Raw genomic sequence first — 21,312 nt, 5'->3', positions numbered from 1 at the left:
TCATAAGCTTTGCTACCAGTCCGCCCCACTTCACAAAACTGACTCCACCGTCTAACTAGGACTGTGTTCTCTGGGATCTCAAAGTCCGCTGATCATACCACAAAAGCAGAAGATATAATGTTTATCATCTTGTTGCTGGAGCAGAGAGACTGTACCCAGATCCCATAATGACAGCGGAGACGGTGCCAACAATTTGAGGAAGGTCTGGCAGGCAGCCTCCCCTGCTTTGACACATGAGAATGACTCTTTCTCTCTTCACTTTCTCTACAGGTAAGAAAAATTCCATTCTGCTGCATAAAGTCCAGCATGACCTCAATTCGGGGGTTTTCAACTACCAAGAGAATGAGATCATCCAGCAGATCGTGCAGCACGACAGGGAGATGGCACACTGTGCTCACAACGTCCAGGCTGCCGCCGCCGCCGCCGCCGCTGCCGCATCCACCCCCACCCCCGTCATTTGGACCCCGCTCATCCAGGCCCCCCTGCAAGCCGCAGCCGCCACCACTTCTGTTGCTATAGCCCTGACCCACCACCCGCGCCTCCCGACAGCCATCTTCCGTCCCCCGGTGTCCGTCTTGGGTTCCTTGGGACAGCAGTCCAGCCAGACCCCGAGGCAGCTGAAAAGGCTCCAGTCCCTGATCCCGTCGACCGGGCCTTCTGCTGTTGGCTCTCCCTCCAGTACCCCGTCCCAGCTGCACACCCCAGGAGCAGAAACCCCTTCGTCCTCTTCCTACCACATCCAGCAGCTCGCGGGGTATTCGGCCGCTGCCGGCCTGGGGCAGTTCCAGGTGGGATCCCCTCCCGCGGGCTCTGGGCAGCAGGGACTGAGCGGTGCGTCCTCAGCGGGGCTGAGCCAGCTCCAGCAAGCACCTTCTGGGTCACCCCTAGGGACAGCTCAGCCCCTGCAGCAGCAGCAGCTGCAGCGGCAGCCCTCCCTTTCCAGCAGTGGATTCGGGCACTTCCAGCAAGCCGCAGCAAGCTCTCCATCAACATCACTCACCCAGCTCTCATCGAATTCCCCCCCCAGCCTCCTCAACCAGTTCCAGCCCGCCACAAGACCGCTGCAGGGGGGACAGTTACAGCAGCTCTCGGGCAGTGGAACTTTGGGGGGGATTAATCACTTCCAGCCCCCTCCTTCTTCCAACTCTCCATCCTCCAGCCTAAGCCAGCTGGCACAGGCCTCTGGTGGGCCGTCCTCGGGCCTTTGCCAAACACAGCCAAGTGCATTAGGATCTTTAACTGGAACGATAGCCCAGCTCCACCAAGAACGATCCCCTTTTGCCTCCGTGTCTCCTCTACAGCAGTCTGGCGTCGCCTCTCCCTGTTACACCCCTTCTGGCCTTAGTCCTCCTACTCAGAGCCCAGTGGCAACAAGAACTTTTCAGTGTGGCCCGCTCGGGGCCTCGGGCTCTCACGGCTCTCTGCTCCTGCCTCAGACCGCCAGCCCACCTCTGCAGATCCTGCAGTCCAAGAGCACGCCGCCCGTGCCACCGGGACGCTTGAACCAGGACATCAAGTTGATTTCTGCTTCCCAGCCATCCTTGCCCCAAGAGCTGGCTCAGACGCTGAGCCAAAGTTCTCATTCCTCTAGAGAATCTGTTTCCAGCTTCTCTCCTTTTCCCGGAGGAGGGACTGGACTTCTCGGGAAGCCTTGTAGCTCAATTCCTGGGCGTGTGACTTTACCACGTCAGATGTCCTCAGGTTCTTTACCGCATCCGCTGGTGTTTGGGGCCAGCGCTGCAGGCACCGCTTCTCTGACTGCTGGTGGGCGGAAAGAGTCCATAGTGCTCACAGGGGATCTGGAGCCTGTCAGATCCAAACTGCCCTCCAATTTGTGAGGACTCCTTCTGAGAGCCGGTCATGTCAGCCGTGCAGTTTGGTTCCTGATTAGACTTTCATGAATCATTTTTTTCCTTTTTGTTTTTTTTTTCCCTCTCCCCCCCCCCCCCCCCCCCCCCCCCTCCATTTCTTTTGTTTAGGTTTAACTGTGATTAGAAACAAACAAACAAAACAAAACAAAAAAAAACCACACGTAAAAATGACAAAAAAAGAAGATAACCAGGTATTCTTAGAGCTATAGATTTTTGGTCACTCGATTTTATAGAATATTTTAATACATGGAACAAAAGGATACGAGCAAATTTAATCCATCGAGGTAACGCACAGACAGGGCGTGTGCCTGAGCTGGAACGTGTGAATGATCAGCCATAGAAGCCACCAAAAAAAGGTTTTCCTGTTGAGACAGTGATCCGAGGTTGACGTGGGCCGTAGGAGGGAACATCGGGCCGGCCCGTAGCTGGTGTTTTTGGAACAGTTCCGGTTGGCCACCAGCTGTGGGGGCACTCAGATGGCTCAGTGTGTGCATCGGGAAGTGTCACCTCCTCAGGTTTCTCCTGCGATCAGCAGGTTGCAGAGGAAGCAAGAAGAGGGGTGAGTTTGTTAACGCAGTCCCCTCTAGGAATTTCAGGTGGGCTGAGTTTTTGTTTGGACTCCATCTGACGAAGATAAAGGTAACCAGGAGATGGACGGACTTGACTTCAGATGCTTGTCTCATTCTACTGATGCTCTAATGTGGGTTGTGGGAGAAGTCCTGTCTCTGCCACCATGCCAGGCAGCTGGCCTCAGCAGAACAGCCCCAGCCTCAGCCTCTCTGTGGCTGGAAACATGTATGCTGCCTTCCAGGTTGGGGCATGCAAAGCAAGGGGAGGGATGAAGAAAGAGACAGCGCTTTAACCTTCCCTCTCTCCGTTTTAATGTCTCAGTGTCCATGGGCTGACTGCTTTGAAGAGAACTGGGTAGGGTAAGATTGCAAGGTGGGCTGTAGTCACCCCAGCCCTCTTCTTCCTTAGCCCAGGGGAGTTTGAGCTTGGAGGCACTGAATGCAATACCAGTGCCCAGCCGAGAATCCTCCAGATTTGCAAATATGTTTGTACCATTAAAACAGATTAAACCAGAAATCTGGCCAGCCATGGTCCATGCTTCTCCTCTGATGGGGGAATTGAAATCTTTTGCTTGATTTCACCAGCAATAACAGCCTGCACCTGATTGGCGTTGGTCTCACCCTGCAGTTGCAGCATCACTGGACACATCTGGGGGCTGGCAGGCACCTTGAGCTGGAATCTCTGGGCTCCCCTGATTTAAGGCAGTCAAAACGGGTTGAAGACAGGAAGGTGCCCTTGCGTGCACGCAGCAGTGAGAAGCTACAGCCTTTACCTCTAGAGCAAATGTCTCCTTTTCTCTCTTTTTATTTTCCTTTCAGTTCTTCCTTCCTCTTTTGTTTTTCCCAAGGCCAAGAGGTGTCTCCAGCCGCCTCACTGTAAACAGTCAGGTGCTCAACTTTTCTAACACTCGTTAGAAACACTTGTCCAGCTCCCCTCTGCTCCCAGCTATCTTGGAGTCCCTCCAGCCCACAGAGGGAAAGCAGACCTTCCTGCAGCGGTGCCAAAAAACTTAATATATCACAATAACGATACAGGCCCATACAACCCCTCATCTTACCTCCTCTCCCAGAAACACTGGCTGACAGTTGATTTTTATATCCAATTGTTTGCAAAACTCTTGACACGTGCCTGTATCTTCAGCGTTGCTGCAGGCATTACTGGGCACCCCTGCTTCAACGTGCTTTGGTGGCTCAGAATTCAGATGTAATCAGCTTTGGTCTTCCTTAAAGGGTCAGGGGAACTCTAGAAATGTTTTTTTCTACTAGCTACATACAACTATGTATGTGTGAGTGTGTGTGGCGGGAGGGGTGTGTGTGTGTTTGTGTGTGTGTATAGATTTTTATATATCTATCTATATATACACACATGCTTTTATATATATGTAGTGTACAGTCATACACATATGTAGTCTATTTATGCACATGTGTAAGCACGCACACACACACACACATATTTATATATATATATATATCCTAGTTTTAAAATACATGTCCATTTTGACCCTCCTGTAGGACTGATTGGCAGGTGATAATTATAACACGTAGATCCTGCTTTTCCAAAATATGTACAGGTTCATCTTGAAAGAGAATCAAATTGATGGAATTGAAGCAGACTCACAGACCCTCTCATGATTTCAGAGGTATGAGTTCCTAGAGGAAGACTCGCAATATCCTTTTAAGTATTCTCTTTGTTTTAACAACCTTTTTCCCCATATACTAGAGGGCCCCCTAGAATGAACATCTTGAGAGGTTGGGAGCTGAGCTGTTGGGGTCTGGGGAATCTAATACAAGCGGGTGGGAAAGGTCTTCAGCCCAGCAATGCCAAGCCCTCATGGATGACTGTCCTGTGACTGCTGCATAGGTACTTGAATCTCAACAACCCCTGTGGACACTCAGACAAATGGAGGGGCACAGAAACACCCTGAGGGCTGTCTCTGGTAGCCATGCGTTCCATCCACCAGTCCGGTGAACATCCTTTGTTCAGTTGGGTTCCTTTGCTTGAATTTTCACGGGGGTATTGTTTGATTTTCCAGTTCTTAGTGGTGCAGTAGCCAATATTGAGTTACTCCGACTGGACCCCAGTCAACACTAGGCTTGTCTCAGTAGGTGGAACTATATTAATTATTATTGTTCTTTTTTGTTTCATTTTGGGGGGGGGAGGAGGGGGAGGGAGGGAAGAGTTCAAGGGGTGGGGTTTGCAATATAAAACACAATAAAAACCTTAGTAAATAAAAAAGTCAAAAACCCATCTCTCTGACTTGCTGTCTGCTTTAAGTGTGCAAATTGAGGCAATGTAAGACAAGGTTTAAAGAAGAAAAAAAAACCTTGTGTGGAATTTCAGCCCTCTCCATCCTATTGGAGAGAGACCACGGGATTGTCTCACTCCCTGCCTGTGTTTTCGTGATGTTTTCACAACTTCAGTGGTGTTTACCTGCTGCCACCTCTCCACCTCAGACGTTCCTATACAAAGTGTATGTTAAGCCATTGACTGTAACGTTTCTAAGCTTTTTAACAGTGTGAAGGAGAAACCTGGCAGTTGTTTTGCTAAACATGTATGAAATTCTTTCATGTTGCTGACAGATCTGGAATCTCTGGCTGATTTTGTGATCCCTAGAGAAGAGCTCGAGGAGCTTTACCGCAGGATGCAGAAGTTAACAGCTTGGAATAGGGACTATCACAGGAAGCAGACAAAAAACTGGATAAAGAAAGTACCGTTTCCAGGTCACAAGCTATGCTGGACGATGATGCCAGGGTCAGGACCTGAGGTATTTTTGGAAGGTAAAACTAGCCTTAACCCTTAGCTTTCCTTGAGATCCTTTTTGAGTCTTTGTCCAAACCCAGTCTAGAAAATGTGCACAGAATTGGTTGTGTGGGTCAGTAACTCACACCAGAGCTGCATGGCCTCATGCCCTTTCTTCTGTGCCAAGAAAACATACAGCAAAGCAGCCCAGCTGCTGGAGTCTGCCCTACAGCCCATGGCACTGAAATGCAGCTGGACATCATGCTTCCTGCACCCTCCCAATAGGCTCACACTCATTTTACCTTCTCTAAAATCTCATTTCCTTGGTACCTTCTCATCCAATGGTTGTGTTTAGCCCAAAGGCTGTAAACAAAGCCAATGTTTGGCAGAGAAAGATACTCAGACACTCACACTTCCACTGATGTGGTGCAGCACAGGCACAGTCAAAGCAGGATGGTCCTTTCTCCTCTCCCCTCCTGCATCTGGTACAGGAAAATTGAAGACCCTGTTGATCTCTCCCTGTCAATCCTCTGACCTTTGCCTGTAATTGAGCAGCGCTGGTGAAGAAAGAGCAAACCAACCATTTTCATTAGAAAATGCCATTATGCCATTCCCTTCAAACCAGGTGGCTCTACCCCAGAAGGTCGGTTGTCCTGGAGGTGCACCGAATGAAGTACAGCCAGTGAAATACTGTGTTTTGCCTTCCTCCTGGGAGCAGAGCAGGTCACAGTAACACAATAGCATCATGGTCCTCACAAAAAGCCAGATGCTCGAGGTGTCAGTGACATGGCCTGGCTAATGAGGCTGATGTTTGCCTCAAGCAAACACAGGTAGTAGCCATGTTGCTGCTCCTGGCCAGTGTGGGTGACGATGGGTGATATGGATGGATCAGACAGCTTTTCCCTGAACAAAGTCTGGTTCCGCTGTCCACAGAGATTTAAGAATCCTAAGTTGTTTAACAGCACACTTGGAAGGGCTTGGCTGGTTTAGCATTTGCATTGATACCTCCTTATCTTACTGACAGGACTCAAAACCACACTGGGATTTCATGATATGCACTGGCTGTCAGGAACAAACTGTTCAGGTACCAGAGCCAAGTCACCCTTCTACCAGCAGGGCTGTCTCTCCACCTCTTGTTCACTGCTACCTCTATTCTATGCAGTGCCTAGTGAAGACCCAGCCCGATGGCACGGGGGTTTTAGTGCAGGAGATGACAGGATCTCCATCTCCTGAGGTTTCTCCTTTTTCCCAGTAGCAGTTTGTCCAGAGCTGTGGCTGAGAATTTCAGCCTGGTCCCACAGACTGTTCCAGGCAGGCTGCCTGCCCCACTTACCCTTCTTCCTGGGGAACAGCAGGCAGTCACTGGTTATGGGACAGAGGCAAGGGATCCCAAATTTATACCTCTCTAACCCCAGGAGAGATAACAGGGACAATGAGAAGGTTAGAGCAGACCTTTTCCCAACAGTGCTTTCCTTCCTTGGGATTATCTGTGCCTTTGCACCAACCAGCCTTGGCTGGGTAGAACAGTGATGCCAAAGCTGCACTGAGAAGCAGGCTGAGTCTCAGCACATGGAAATGAGGTTTCTCTTCCTCTTTGCAAGCTCTTTGCTACCTGCTTGTACCAGTGAGGTGGTGAGGTCTGTTGAGCACAAAAAGGTGGACACCAACCTAACAGGACCTCAGCAGACCTCTTTGCTTAATGTTGTCCTCCGGTCACAACCGTTGCAAGAGTACCCCTATCCAGAGCAGTGTGTCTCTGGGAAGCCTGGAGATGGGGTTGTGCAGCTAACAGCTGAGTGTTTTTTTCAGTCTCACTCTGGTGCTGAAGTGCTGGGGACCTTCCTTGGCCCAAAAAGCTGACCAGGAGTTTCTGCTTCCCATAGGTGAGGGCAGTGTTGCAGCTTCACCGCTGCTGAGCTGGAGATAGCAGCTGCTGGCACCAGTGTGGGCCCAGCTCCTGATGAGACAGGAGCTTTCCCCTTGAAGGTGATTCCCCCTGCCCAGCATTGCTGGGTAGCAGCCACCTCTCCAAGCCCTTGATAGGTTCACCCAGGAGAGGGGAGGAACGAGGTTAAGCCCTGGCAGGACACTCCGTGCCAGGCTGTAGGGCACTGCTGCAGAAGGTGAGATGGCTGTTCCTTGGCTGCATCTCCCATGGAGATTGAAGCCAAACATAGCCCTGCCAAGTTGGACCAAAATGGAGAAGCTGGGACACACCAAGGTCCTGGCCTCGAGCCCCAGCTGAGCACCACTTCTTTTTGCTGGGGATCTCCTTGCTGGTGCAACTTCATGCAGACCCTTGGTGCTTGGTAAGACACCTTCACACAAATCCCCCTCTAACTGTTGGTGAAAAAGAGTAGGTGAATTTTCACCCATGTATAATATTGTAGCGGAAATTCTGAGTCACAGCCTGAAGCAGTGATTGAGAACCTGGGGGGAAGGCAGGGCCAACCCAGGGAAGCACAGGTGCATGCAATACACCTGAGTGACTGGAAGAGGTGGAGCCAGGATCCACCCCTTCCCAGCCCTCATTTAAGGGTTGGCAGTGGTGGTGAGAGCATCTCTTGCTGGAGATCTCTGTCTGCTTGAGGTCTTTCAAAGGTAAGCAGCTCTTTTTCCTTTGTATCTGTGGCTGCTGCATTTGGGCTTGTTCTCATTTGCTGTAGTCAAAGACTTTGCCACCCTGCTGTTGTCATCCTATTATAGCATTACAAATATACACATTGATTTTTGTCCTTTAAAATAATTCTCTTTTTCTTGCTTACAAATTCCAGCACACTGAACATGTGCCCAAGCCCTACTCTTGTCTTCAATCATGGGTGTCCAACCTTGGTTTGCCTGGGCTGTGTGTATGTAGGTGACTACAAAAGTAGTGCCTCCTATTTATTTCCCTGGAAATAGCAACAGATACAAATAATACAATAACACTGTTTGAGCAAATTCTCAGCTACCTAACACTATTTGTCAACACAGTCACCACCACTAGCTGTGTGTTTTTGCCAGCAATGAACAAGAGCTACGTGCCACACTCTTGTGCCAGTAGAGGTGACCCACTGTCACTGTTGAAACGCACCACCCGCTGCCTCAGTGTGCTGACATCCACTGATTGGTCTCTACAAACATTCAGCAAATATTGATGAATGTCAGTGGGTGCCATTTTCTCTTCGTAGAGGAATTCAGTGGCACACCCTTGTTCTATCTGCACTTCCATGATAGGCTGACATCTGACAGTGTCCCTCTGCTGCCATCTGTCACACAGTCCCAACATGGAATGGGACATTGGTGTAAGGGTTCAACCTGCACTGCTGTACCACCAACATCCACCTCTGACATCATGGGCCAACATCATTAAAGAGGAGGCATTACTTTTGGAGCAGCCCTCTTTAAATATATACTATTCTAACTTTCAATGGTTTTTAATCAAAATATATTAAAAAGAGTAACAAAAGCATAAAGCTGGTGGGAAATCTGACCTTGCTTTTTGTGAAATTAATGCATCAGTCAGTTTCAGTGGCAGTGGTTGCAATTCTCAGTGAATTCTCAAAGCGCTCGGTAGATATTTGTAATGAAATCTTACACTTCCTATACTTCATCCTTCAAAACAGCTGTTGGTACACACATGTAATGCCAAAAAATGATGACACAAGTCAAGGAGCATTGGGCTGCATGTGGGCTGTGGGTTGGCCGTGTCTGCATTAGGTGGTGATATTCATGGAGCTGAGTATGGTACAATCTCCTTGTGACAAAGAGGAGAAATCCTAACTAGGTTCTGCCACTTATATTTACAGGAAGGTAGATTGATTTTTACTCTTTTTAAGGAATCATTGCAAACCAGCTGCCTTTCAGCCTCCAGCTACCAGCTGACCCTAATCATTAGTGATGACTGTTCTGCTCAGGTCCACCTGTGAGCAGGAACTTGATTAGAAGACACGGACTGAAATCTCCCAGAAGAAGTGGCTGCTCTTTTGTGTCAGTGGAGGAGAAGCAACAGCTTGATGGGGTGGAGTGGGAGCCCAGCAAGTGGCAGACCTCCATAGGACTTCCCTAGTGCCCTCTTGTGCCTGCCTAGCCAACCTGCTGAACCCCATCCCCCCAACATAGGTAGCTTGGTTATGTGTGTCCTAGAGGGAATGCCTGAAGCTGCTGAGCTGTGCTGGGCAGGAAGATGTTAACAGCATCTCAACACCTTCTCATTTCTAGGAAGCTGCTCTCTGTGGCTGTGCTGCAGATTAGACAGCTCTTCTAGGTCATTCCTTCCCTCCTCCTCCCCCTTTTGTTTTTATACACCTGCTTTCTTCAGCTGTGATGGGAATGGCTGGGGCTCGCCCACACAGCTCTTCCCCTCCAGCTCCATGGCATGCAGAGCCAGCGTGGGTGGGTCACAGCCAGGGTTCTCCCCAGGCCTGCTGCTGGCTCCCTGCTGTCCCATCCACCCACACCAGTTTCCTGCTGTGGCCAAGGGATGCTGTCAGCTCTGTCCCTGCGCACACACATCACTGTCAGCTCCTCTCTGCAGAGGCTGGGGATGCATGCTGCTGGTCTGAGCCATGTCTGCAGCTCCTGGCTGTGCTGCCGGGCGGGATGATATCCCTGATGGGTTATTAACCTTTTCTATGCTGCTGCAGGCCCCTCTTGCAACTCATTCAGGTCAGTATAAGATCTGTGCTCCAAAAGAGGCTGTGGTGGCTAAGAGATGCTTTGGAAACATGCTTAACCTGCAGCTTTTAATCTTCTCTACAAAGGCTTGAGTGTGAGCATAACCCCAGAGAAATGTGTGGTGAGCACGTATGGGAGATGCAGATGGCCCAGAGACCAACAGAGAGACTTGATACTGGTGCATGGACACATGGCACATGTGGTTTTCCTCCTCCAGTAAAACCACCTTGCAGGGTTTGGTTTAAGTAGTATGAACCAGTCCTGGGAAGTCAAGCTCCCTGAAGGCCCAAGAGAGGTACAAGCACTGAGAACACAGCATCCACCTCTATTTTGGTGTCATGCTGTTGTTTGCTGGGTTTTCTTCTGTCTCAGTGCCTAAACCAACTCTGTCTGGAAAGAGCTGCTTCTGCCCCAACCTTCATCATGCTGGAACTCCTTGCTGGCTTACAGGATAATACTTTGCAGCTGGGAAGGGCCCTGGTATTGGTGAGGGAGGTGGGAAACACCTGGGGAGCGTGGAGGAGGGGCTGGAGCCTACTCCTCACAGGCCTGGCCAAGTAAGGGTAGTGGGGAGATTTGGAGGTGGTTACCCAGGTAAAGCCCACATATTGGGGGTGCTAATTCTTGTGATGAGCAGCTGTGGGTAGAGAGTGAGCCCTGGCTGTGCTCAGGAGGTGGCCCTGAGGATGTGGTTGGGCTGAGAGTCTGGGAGGTGCCATAGTATACTGGTAGCTGCATGGACCCCCTTGGGGTCCCTCTATTCTAGCAGGCCTGGGGCTCAGGTTGTGTGGCAGGTGCTGGTTGTACTCCAGGTTTTTTTCTTTCCAACCTGATAGTCTTGGGGGGAGCTAAGATGACCTCAGTTCAGCAAGCCCTGTGCTACTGAGCACACTGCAGCATTTACAGCACGAGAGGTGGGTGGAGATGCTACAGGCTATGTATCAGCTGGGCTGGGAAGAATCATACTGAGTGTCTGTGAGCAAGGAAGGCTAGCAAATGCTGTAGGGACTTGGGGGAATCAGCCTCGGGAGCACCTGTGGCTGGGTCAGTGTGGCATGGGGATATTGGAGGGGCTGCGGGGCCAGGCAAACACCTCAACTGGAGCAGGCAGGAGGGAGGGGAGGAGGCCAGGAGAGATGGTCCTACTGCCCAGGCTGGGCAGGGCTGAGAGCCTTCTGGAGGGTGGGGGACAGCGGTGACACCCTCACACCAGGTAACATAGGGGCAGCCCTTGGGGCTGAGCAGTGCTGGCAGACAGATGGGATCTGGGTGAGGTGCAGAGCTCCCAGAGGTTTCTCTGGCAGCTCCTCAATGCAGACTTATTTATTTCAGTCACGAGGCTCCAAGCCCTGACTGCAGACAGGAGATGGATGGGAGCAGAGCGTGACCGGGGCTCTGCCTTGCAGCAGCTGCGGGGAAAGCCCTGTGCATGAGAGAGAGGCAGGGAAGCCGCCTCCGCAGCAGCAGCACAGAGGTTGGCCAAATGAAGTGGATGCTGTTCCCATGGAGACAGTGCTCAGGGAGGAGAAACGGGGCCTGGTGTGCTCCTCAGGCACGAGGAGGCTGGGATGTGGGGTCTGGGAGGATGCTGGGTGGGATGGAGCTGTCAGACATGCAGCTGCCCCCTGGGGGAATCCTCTCACCCTCTCTGGGTGGGGGTCCTAAATGGGGGCCCCAAGTCAGGTCATGGCTTTCCAGAACACATCTGAACATCACAGCCCTCTGGAGGCTCTGCCAGCCAGGAACAGTGATGGGGCTCATAGTAGGGTTACTCTTCCTTCCCTCTCAGGTTGGAAGCCCAGAACAGAGCACATCTCCCCATCGTCATGGAATGGTGGAAGTACAGAAGCTGCTAGCCTAGAATGAACAAAAGGAAATGGGGATGCAGCAAAACCTTCAGTGGGTGCTTTTTCCTCTTCTGGAACCTGCTGAGGGTGAGTACTACCCATTTGGATGAAGTTAAGGTGATGAATCTCTTGCTATGCTTGCAGCACACCTCATGTAATTCTCCCAGCCTTTCTGTGGGGATGCTGCAGGATGTTCTAATCAGGACTGGCAAAGGTGTGGGGGGTCTGCAGGTACTCAGTCCCCTGGGATTTGGTAGATGGTTGAGGCAGCTGAGATGGAGAACAGCATTTCCTTATAAGCAACCACCAAGGAAAATTAGTGTTTGCTCCACTTTCAGGTCCTGTGACAGCCAGCTGTCTTGGCTACATCCTTGTGGAGAGGAAGGGCTGGAGGAGAATCAGCATGTGCTAGGGAAGAGCTTTGTGAGAGGGGTATTCTAGGAAAGAAGGTGGGAAAACGGGAGCTGAAATTCAGCTCAGAGCAGAATTAATCCTTCTTTGCTCCACCTCGCTGGCTGTGGATTCATCTCCCCAGCAAGCTGTTGATAGCTTTCAGGCTCTTCTTGCCTAAGGAAAGCAAGTATATAGTCTGGATCTGTGGGTGTTTCCTTCTGACACCTCTTTAACCTCTTGTTCTCATTTTCTACCCTCATGCCTGCAAAGGGGTTTTGCCCTCTGTTCCTGCCTGCTCCCTCTGGTCCTGTCTGCTCTGTACCTTTTCCTGTGTGCTTTTGGGGGATTGTCCCCCTTGACTCCCAGGGCACTCATCACACTGTGGAGCTGGGAGGCCTCCTGGAGGCAGCTGTGCGTTGTTCCCTTATGGAAGGGAACAGAGGCACACCTCAGAGTAAGGGCAGCCATAACCTGGGCGAAGCCTGGACTAGGGGAAAAGCTGTATTGGTTTGATGTTTCTGGAAAGATAAATGAGTTAAAATTATGTTATAACTTCATAGGAACGTCTTAATTGAGATGAGCAGTGATTTGCTGTTAAACCCAGTCTCGATTCTGTCTGGAGATAGGAAGCTGCTCTTACTGGGAGAAGCCTGCAATGTTGTACCAATTTATCTAAGGTGCTGGAGCTGCTGTAAGTCAAACCTTTGTGCCTATGCTGGAAGCATAAATGCTATTAAGGAAGGGCACAGTGAGGCATGAATAAAAATTAGTTTGCTGCATGAGTTCATTACTATGCTGCTGCTGCTAACAAAAGAATTACTAATGTCAGTCTCCCTAACTGAGGCTGGAGAGAAACAAATTAATCTTTTCCAGGTAGACACAAAAATGGTGCAGGTTGGGGTTTGCGTTGCAGTTCCGCTTACCAGCAAGGCGTCGCTGCCATCTAGTGTCCCTGCCGAGCACTGCCAGCGCTGCACAAAGGTGCAAGCTACATCTGCTTTGTACTTCTGCCTGGCCTAAAATGGGCTGCCCGTCCCTCACCAGCACCGTTCTGTCTGGCTTGACCTGCAAAGCACATAGCAGAGCAAACTATGCGTGCTCTCTGAGCAGGAGGTACTTTCACTTGAGGTTAGTAGGCAGAGGTTGCATCTCTGCAGTACTGCCTGTCTGTGCCTGCATCCGTGCTATGCCTTCATGCTCCCAACCCAATCTCTATCTTCCCAATCTCTTCACTGCTTTTCACGTACCCCATCACTTCTGGCATGGCTGAGGAATCTCTGTCTGGATGCAGGGTCACGGAATCCCGAGCCCTCAGTGTGCTTCTCTCACTGTAATTTTGCATGAACTCGACTAGCAAAATAAGGATTGGAGGGAGCAGGGCTGCAAAGCAGTGCAGTAGGACTGTATTCCTGTTTGCAGAGGTTGGGATGAGGAAGGGTCTGTTGCCCCTGGGAGTGTGGGACACAAGGAAATGGGGAAGCTGGCTGGCTTGCCAGCAGTCTGGATTAAGCATGAAGGTAACAATAAGGATATTGCAGCATTTTGAGGGTTGTATTTAAGGAGTTATAGTATCATTTCTCTGGGGTTTACTGTCTTATTAAGGCTGTTTGTTCTCTGAAATGTACTGCCACTGACTTGAAACCCTTTCTGCTGCTTGCTTGTTACAAGGGGCACTGTTGCTATTGAGCTTTTGAACTTAATCGGGGATACAGTGCTTTTTTGGGGTCTGTGTGTGTGTGCAGGGGAGGAATGGTGTCCTCCTGTTCCTCTGGAGGAGGCAACTCGACCAAACACAACGAACAGTGCAAGCTCTGCTCACCGAGTTGATAAAGGGAAGTAGAGGAGTAGCTGAGAAGAGAAACTCTCCAAACAGACCAGAATTTGATTGGATTAAAAAAAGTGTATTGGATGTCCAATACAAAATAATAAACATGAAGTTATTAAAAAAAGCCATAGAGTATACAGCAAATACTACAGAAAAGCAAAAAAAAAAAAAAAATTGTACAGAAAGGTAGATGTCTACAGCAGTCCTTAAAATTATTCTACATGAGAATCATAAAACAATATACAGGTTTGCTTTTTCCCCAAATCTCTCTGAGGGAAGCTGCCACTCAACAGCTTGACTATGACACTACGAGGATACACAATGTCCAAATTGAAAATCACAGGATATGTAAGAAAACGTAGCATTAAAATGTGAAAAAGTGCAATACAGATTGTACACTGAATTGAATAAATGTTTTCTTTTAGTTTAACCTTAAAAAACCAACTTTGAACAGTTGTTTTATCATTAAAAATATTCCCCCTCCCCGAATTCAATGACAATATTAACATTCATGGTGTTATACATAAGTAATATTCACAAAGACCCACCAGCTAAGAATACTGTGTGTGTAAGATGGTATTTCTTTGGGTATAGGTAAAAAATAGGCAAAGGAAAACATCCACCCTTCCTTTCAGGACAAGGTATGCTGTTTTGTTATTGAAATACATATTCTGTAGCTTATTTTGCCCTGAATTGCATTGATTAGAAGTCCAAACATCAGTTTTCCAGGTGGCCCACAGTGCCCCATGTCATTGATTTCCTCCCTTCCCTCAAATAATAAATAAACCCAGCAACTGTGCTAAAAATGACAATACAAAGAGTCCAGGCTAAAAAAGGAAGTAAAACCACAGCCCAAGGCCTGCTGCTCTCTGGGACCCTTCATTGGCTCTCCTTTCCCCAGCAATGGGCACCAAGAATACGGGTCCAGAGCTTTAGTGAGAAGGATACAAGGGGTGGGAAGCAATCAGGGTTTTGTTTGTTCTGTTAAATCTTGAACAAACAACTCATTCTGTGTTTAGTGGCTTGTGGTAGCAAGGGTAATGGGAGGACAGTTGGACTAGATGATCTTGTAGGTCCTTTCCAACCCTGTGATTCTATGATCCTATGCACAGGTGCAGCAGGCTAGCTGGGGGGCAGTGGGCTCTGGAAGTGCCCTGCCTCTTTGTGCCTGCTGGTACCTGCACTCCCTCTATTGGTAATGCTGAGCTTCCAAGAGAAATCCAACAGCTTCTCCCTGTCAGTAAGTTTTGGGTATCCTTTCATCTTAAAAGTGAAAATGCATATGAGTTTCCTGGGCAGGTGAGTTTTGTTTCTCTTACTAAGATACAGTCCCTCCTTTTATGCCATTCTTCCTCAGACTATGGCAGAGCTGTGCAATCCTATACATAAGGAGAAAATAGATAAAGCTCTGCCTTCCCCTCACAATGGATTTCCCTTTTGATTTTCCTTCCTTTCTAGACAGATATATGAAGTGCACCTGAGTCACTAATACTGTTTTTCTTTCCAAATGGTTCAAAAAGTGTATATATTAAAAAAAAAAAAAAAACAAACACATTTTGCCTTGCCTACGTATCTTAAGAATCCTTAAGAGAAGGCATCTTGTTTTTTAAAGGGCCTGGGATGGAGAAACTGCACTGGGGTTGGACTTGCTGCTGAAGGGTCCTGTGGACACGGCGTAAGGTAAGATGGAAAATACCCTTTGGTTTAGGAGAGGCCCAGGCAGCTCCTCGCACCCACAGAGCTGCTCTCATGAGGTGGCCTTTAACCTAACAACGCCAAACCAGCACTGTTGCCAAAACAAGCAGTAGTGTCATCTAAATGTAAGGAACCCTACTTTACAGGAGGAAATTTTTTTAATGCTTCTAAATGAGACTCACTGCAATTCAGTAACCAGAGACACAGTATGCTGGAGTTACAAGGAAGGACGTTACAGAAGATGCTTTCATTTTCTTCAGTCTTTCGAGTCAATGTAGAAAGACAGGAAAACAACAGTAATGAAACCTCCCCCTCGATTCCCTCCCCATCTACTTTTCCCCACTCAAAATATTGAAACTGCACAAAAAGCAACAAACAAGCCTTTCAAATTACATTTCAATTCAAACAGACTGGTAATCTCACAGTGATGAGAGGAGAAAGTCAGGCTTTTAATAATTATAATATAAAAATAATAATAAAAAAAAAAAGCTTACAAATAACAGTGCAGCATCCCAAAAGGCCATGGATTAACTGCCAGAAGGGGACGTAATTATATGCAGAATAAAAAACAAAACAGAACAACCCACGCTGGCAATGAATTTTCATACACAATAGAACAAGCAGTCAAATGTCAGTCTAGGCTGGGGAAAACAATAGTTTCTCCTTTTTTTTTTTTCTTTGATTACATCATTTTTTTTTCCTTTTTATTAAAAAAAAAAAAAAGATAAAATAAAAACACAAAATTGTACATAAATGCGAATGTCCAACACTGAAAAGGCAGGGCAATCACACCACTGAGACAAAACCTGACCAGAAAAAAAAAAAAACAGCTTATGAAGTCCACTCTCTTTCCTTTTGTCTGGATGCTAGATTTCAGCCTGCTGCGTCCCATCCTGCCTGGACTCAGCAGGTAAATGGAACTCAACTTGGTGTGACTTTGTTACAGGATGATGGCCGGGAAGGTCGTCCCTCTTCGACCAGCTGTAGCACAAATGCACCAATTGGTTCCTCTGCTTCCTGGGGATGCTCTCAATGTGCTGTCCCTCTTCTTCTGTATTTTTTTTACTGTACAATTCCTTGTGTTCCAAGGCTAAGTCCCAAGACTTGTGAAACAATCTGGAGTCATGTCCTGGTGAAGGTGGTCATGCTGTAGTGATGGCATTAAGGTCCTTCATCAGTCCTTCCAGGTGGGCCATCTCTTTGGTCAGCTCATCTGGTTCATAGCTCTGTGGGAGATGGAAAGGGTTACTGACAGGGCTTTGCTTCCATGGGCATAAGGAACAGCAAGAAGTGCTCAGTGATGCTGGTGGAGATTGTGGCTCTGACTCACGGATAAGCAGATTTATTGCATTACAGGAGTTAATACCTTGGAACAACACTCAAATCTTAAACACATCTTTTTGCAGTAGTGATTCATAGTTTCACTGATTTTGAGATGGTGATCATCTTGTCTGTTTTCCAGGTATCAATTCCTGCTTTAAGGCAACAGCTGCATGTGTACCCAAGTAGGTTGTTTGAAAACATCATCCCAGCTTAATTGAAAAAAAATGGTGGAAAGAATCACAGGTGCAGAATTCTTTTAAAGATCACTTACGCTTCCTAATAGATGGTACTCTGTGTTGAGCCTCAACTGTTCAGTTTCAGCTATACTGAGCAGCTCTCCTAATTTTATTATCAGACAAAGATCCTATGACCAAGTGCATCTCAAAGCCTTTTCATAGCATGGTGTAGTTTTCAACTCCTTTTCCTGCTTTTGGAGCACTTCTCCAAATCCTTCTCATTCTCTCCCCATTGTTTTCAGAGTAGAGAAATAAGCCATGAGGTATTCCAATACCAGCTGTGCTTTTGCCAAACCCAGAGCAGCACAGCTCCTGTGTACCATTTCTGCTCTTGTACACTGGAGGCGCATTATGAGACCTTCTGGCTGGAGTCTAGTCTGAAAGCTACAGCTCAGATGCCTGTGTACCACAATGCTGAGTCCTTCTAGGGAGGACTGCTCACACCTGGTATCCCTTTCTTTGCTTCCAGCTGCAAACTTTTTCTTTCACTGACACAAATGAACAGTGCAGGCACGTTCAGCTTACCAAGCAATCTAGACTCCTTCATACCAGAGAAGTCCCCTCTGTCCTGCATCGAAGGTGTTATCCACCAACTGCTGGCCAATGATAAATATCAGTGAGCTGGAAACAATAATAAATGTGGAATTGGATTTACTCATTCCTTCAGGATCTCATAAAAGATCCTCAGGAGGAAGTCCTTCACTCAGAGGGTGGTGACGCACTGGAACAGGTTGCCCAAGGAGGTTGTGGATGCCCCAATAAGCCAGGCTGGATGTGGCTCTGGGCATCCTGGTCTGGTGCACATAGCAGGGGTTGAAACTAGATGAGCATTGTGGTCCTTTTCAACCCAGGCCATTCTATGATTCTAAAAGCTCAATCCATTTGGGTCACCTTCTAATCCTAACTACCTTCTACAACGCCTATTTTAGTGAGCATGAAGTATGCACAATGACTTTATATTGTACAAATTTATCAGTGGCTAAATTTATGCATGAATATATTTTAAGTTTAAATCTTATCTGTGAATAATAAGTATTTTGGTACCAATCCTAAATAAATAAGTAAGGTAGGAGTGACAACAGAAGGGCAAAAGGGCACCAAATCAAGCACGCATACAACCTCTAGCCCAGCACTTACAGAATACAATCAAGAGGGTGAATTAGAGACACCAGAATGACAAAAGGAGGGGAGAAAAAGGAAATAAAAAAAAAAGTAATTCAGTTACACAACAGCTCATATAACAACTTCTTGGCTTGCACTTTCAAAAGAAAATAGCTCTTGCCTGATGCATCAAACATCCTCCCTTCTTAAAAGCTGCCTATTTTTAACGAGGCTCAACTGCTGCATTTTTTCCAGAATACTTTCATAAAAACATATTTGTGATGATGGCTTTAAGCATTCTGGCATTAATACTTAGTTCTTCATTTGCAATGACACTCTTGATGCTTTGGCAGCTACGCAGCAGTATAAGCAGCAGCTGCATGGCTTTAGGAGAATCCATGCACAGCACGCTTGCAAAATGAAAGCAGGGAAAAATCAGACGTGCAGGGAACTTCTACAGCTCCTGCAAATAGAAGCCAAAGGCATAAACTGAAACTCCATTAGGTGCTGAAAAGAATCAAGAGTAGAGTACTGCCACAGACAGATCTGGGCTTCACTCTTCTCTTCTTGTAATTGCAATAGGCTAGCAAGAAACCTGCAGCACTGAGCACAAGAAGAGAAATTACAAGGGAAATCTTAGAGAACATTACTCTGTTTTCAGCTAATAGCCTCAGGACAGCCGAAATATTGCTGAAGATTCATCAGTTTTGACATGGTGGGCTCTGTGGACCAGAATAGATGGAAGCATAGCATCTGTTTTGTGCAAACAGGAATAGAGGTATGGTCACAGGTAATCTTCTGATTTAGAAAGTACTACTCGTGCTTCTATTTAGGTGCTTATTCTCTGAATTTACAGCCTTGCATAGAAGGTATTTGCACTAGATGATGTTCTTATGTGGGTCTACATGCAATGGCAGTCAGTGCAAGCCAGAAGTCTCATTCTCCTCTGCCTTTGGAAGTCTCCATGCAGTCACTGCTGAAGTTTACAGCTACCACACGAACAGAGGTTGGCCCCAGGCAGCTGCTGGCAGTGTCAGGGTACTTACGCTTTCCGAGTCCTCGAGCATCCTGGTGGTCTCCTGCACGTCAGGGGCGCTGGGAACCACCACAGGCATGGGAGGCCGTGTTCTTCCTAAAGTCCCAATCGATGCAGTCTTCACCGAGTGAACTGGATGGGAGGGAGCTTAAAAGAAATTGTTACACGATTAGGCCTCAGTTCTCTGCCTCCTCAGAAAGCTCTCAGGAAAATTAAAAGGATTCACTTCAGCGCCCAACTCTACCTTACCTCACACCCCCAGTCCCCCCATACCCTTTTCTCCTTCCAATCCCCTCCCGTCTGCACACATCCCTGCCCACTCCCGCTCACCTTGCTGGGTCAGCAGCGGGGTGCTGGGCAGCGTGGGGTCATAGGCAGAGCCAGCTGCAGGCACTGCTGGCACTGCAAAGCTCTTCAGGGGGTGGGATGGACGCACGTGAGCTGTGGGCAGGCTCTGGGCCGCGTCCTCCTCCTGAGCACTGCCCAGGTAAGCGCCTGAGCTGCTGTCGGGGTCCTGGTGGTCCGCACACGGCTGGGACGAGGAGGCCGGCATGGTGTCAGAGCTCGGTGTGTTCCGAACGGATTCTGCAACAGACCAAAACACGTGGTTTGCTTTCTGGAACAGAAACGACCTCTGTGGTCAAATGGAAACAAAGCAGCAGTGTTGACAAGCGCTTTTTCCAAGACTGCTGTTTTAAGCTAAGAAGTGAATTCACAAGTTGACCAAACACCACCAGCTCCGTGCAACTGTCCTGCAACAGCTGTCCACCAACAGAAACAGAATGAGGCCACAGGTACAATACCAACCAGCAGTTTTGCACTGGAACTGCTGTGTGTCATAAGGCACAGTTGGCACCTTGGACCGCAGCATGGGACTCAAATCTTCCTTTTCCTTTTACACTTCAGTATTTCACAGTATAGGAATTGTTACATGGGTACACATATGCGTGCATCACTGCAGCACATCCAGAAGAGCCAGTTTTCTTTCCAAGATGATTGACAGACTCCAAATCCCTTTGCTTGCTGAAAGCCAAAATGAAATGCCAGGCAGCAGGCTCCCCCCTGAGCTGAGAGGACACTGAGATGGCATCATGAATTCAGGGCACTGTGAGCCCACTCAGAGCACATGCAGGACAAGAACCGGACAGCAAGAGCTGCCACTTCAGAGGTGCAAACAGAGCAAAGGACCTCTGCCTCTAAGACATTGTCTGCTGGCATGTTGCAGCCTCGTATTGTGCCTTCATGAGGAAACAGGAAACAACTCTCTTGGCTCTGGCATCTTAATTACAATTTTGACCTTGAACTAGAGAAGCTCATAATTCACTTCAACTCTAGATGTTACCTACTTGTGTTCTAGCAATACGGTTGGTTCAGAATTTTTCACAGCACTGGAGACATTACAAAAACAACTGCAATGGGTTGAGCTTCGAGCCTGAAAAGCACTGCACACGAAACGCCACCATTTTCTTTGTGCTTCAGGCAGATTAACCAGAGAGTCTCAGGAACAAAGAAAGGACTTTAGTCCTTTCTTGCATTTAAACACAACTAATTAGGAAAGTTATTATCAAATTAAGTTGCTCAAACTGGATGTAAATGGATGTTTCAGACTCCAGGGCTGAAGGTTTTAGAATAAGGAGTCCTTCTGTTTGAAGTGTGTACAAAACATTAAACTTCCTTTCCAAAGGGCATTATCTCCTATCGAAATGATCGATACCTGAGCTATACAAGAAGATGGTTACAGAAAGCTCAATCTAACGCAGGGATATTGTCTGTGCTTAAACCCATCCCCCTGCCTCTATGGGAAATAACTTTTCCTCCATTCCTTCTCCCTGTCTTCTTTTGGCCATGAACCAGAAAACGTGCTGTGGGTCACCTACTGAAGCAAATAGAGTGCTAGGTGAAACTGCAGCTGCCATCTAAAAGCCTCACAAATGTATTTTCATTCAGCACAAAGAGACACAGCAAAAGAAAGAAATACACCAGCTGGGTCGGTCCATGCTCCCTGCTATAAGCCCCAAGC

General features: G+C 48.0%; 2 protein-coding genes and 1 non-coding gene across 33 annotated transcripts in view; 1 reads left to right on the top strand and 2 right to left on the bottom strand.

Annotated features, from left to right (window-relative positions):
• The window catches only part of HCN4 (hyperpolarization activated cyclic nucleotide gated potassium channel 4), a 146,125-nt gene extending 141,311 nt beyond the window's left edge, over window positions 1-4,814 (top strand). For 2 of the 3 annotated variants that reach the window (XM_040706600.1, XM_040706601.1), the window contains one exon: window positions 271-4,671. In XM_040706600.1, coding sequence (XP_040562534.1) covers window positions 271-1,838 — 1,568 coding nt within the window. In that variant the 3' untranslated portion in view covers window positions 1,839-4,671. Of the gene's footprint in view, window positions 1-270 lie in introns of all 3 variants that reach the window. The other variant, XM_425050.8, reaches the window with a different exon arrangement.
• An 8,366-nt stretch (window positions 4,815-13,180) lies between these two features.
• Window positions 13,181-13,276, bottom strand: MIR1623 (microRNA 1623). Its single transcript, NR_035111.1, has one exon. It is a non-coding gene; the product is annotated as a microRNA 1623 (primary transcript).
• A 680-nt stretch (window positions 13,277-13,956) lies between these two features.
• The window catches only part of NEO1 (neogenin 1), a 279,790-nt gene continuing 272,434 nt past the window's right edge, over window positions 13,957-21,312 (bottom strand). For all 29 annotated transcript variants that reach the window (XM_040706582.2, XM_046898900.1, XM_046898908.1 and 26 more), the window contains 3 exons: window positions 19,623-19,877; window positions 19,303-19,439; window positions 13,957-16,822 (listed from right to left, as the gene is read on the bottom strand). In XM_040706582.2, the coding sequence (XP_040562516.1) occupies window positions 16,739-16,822; window positions 19,303-19,439; window positions 19,623-19,877 (476 nt within the window). In that variant the 3' untranslated portion in view covers window positions 13,957-16,738. The remainder of the gene's footprint in view (window positions 16,823-19,302; window positions 19,440-19,622; window positions 19,878-21,312) is intronic.

The sequence above is a fragment of the Gallus gallus genome, chromosome 10, assembly GCF_016699485.2.
Source record: "Gallus gallus isolate bGalGal1 chromosome 10, bGalGal1.mat.broiler.GRCg7b, whole genome shotgun sequence".
In the NCBI taxonomy this organism is placed as follows: Eukaryota; Metazoa; Chordata; class Aves; order Galliformes; family Phasianidae; genus Gallus; species Gallus gallus.
Note: the sequence above shows the minus strand (reverse complement) of the source record. Positions and strands in the feature narration are given on the sequence as shown.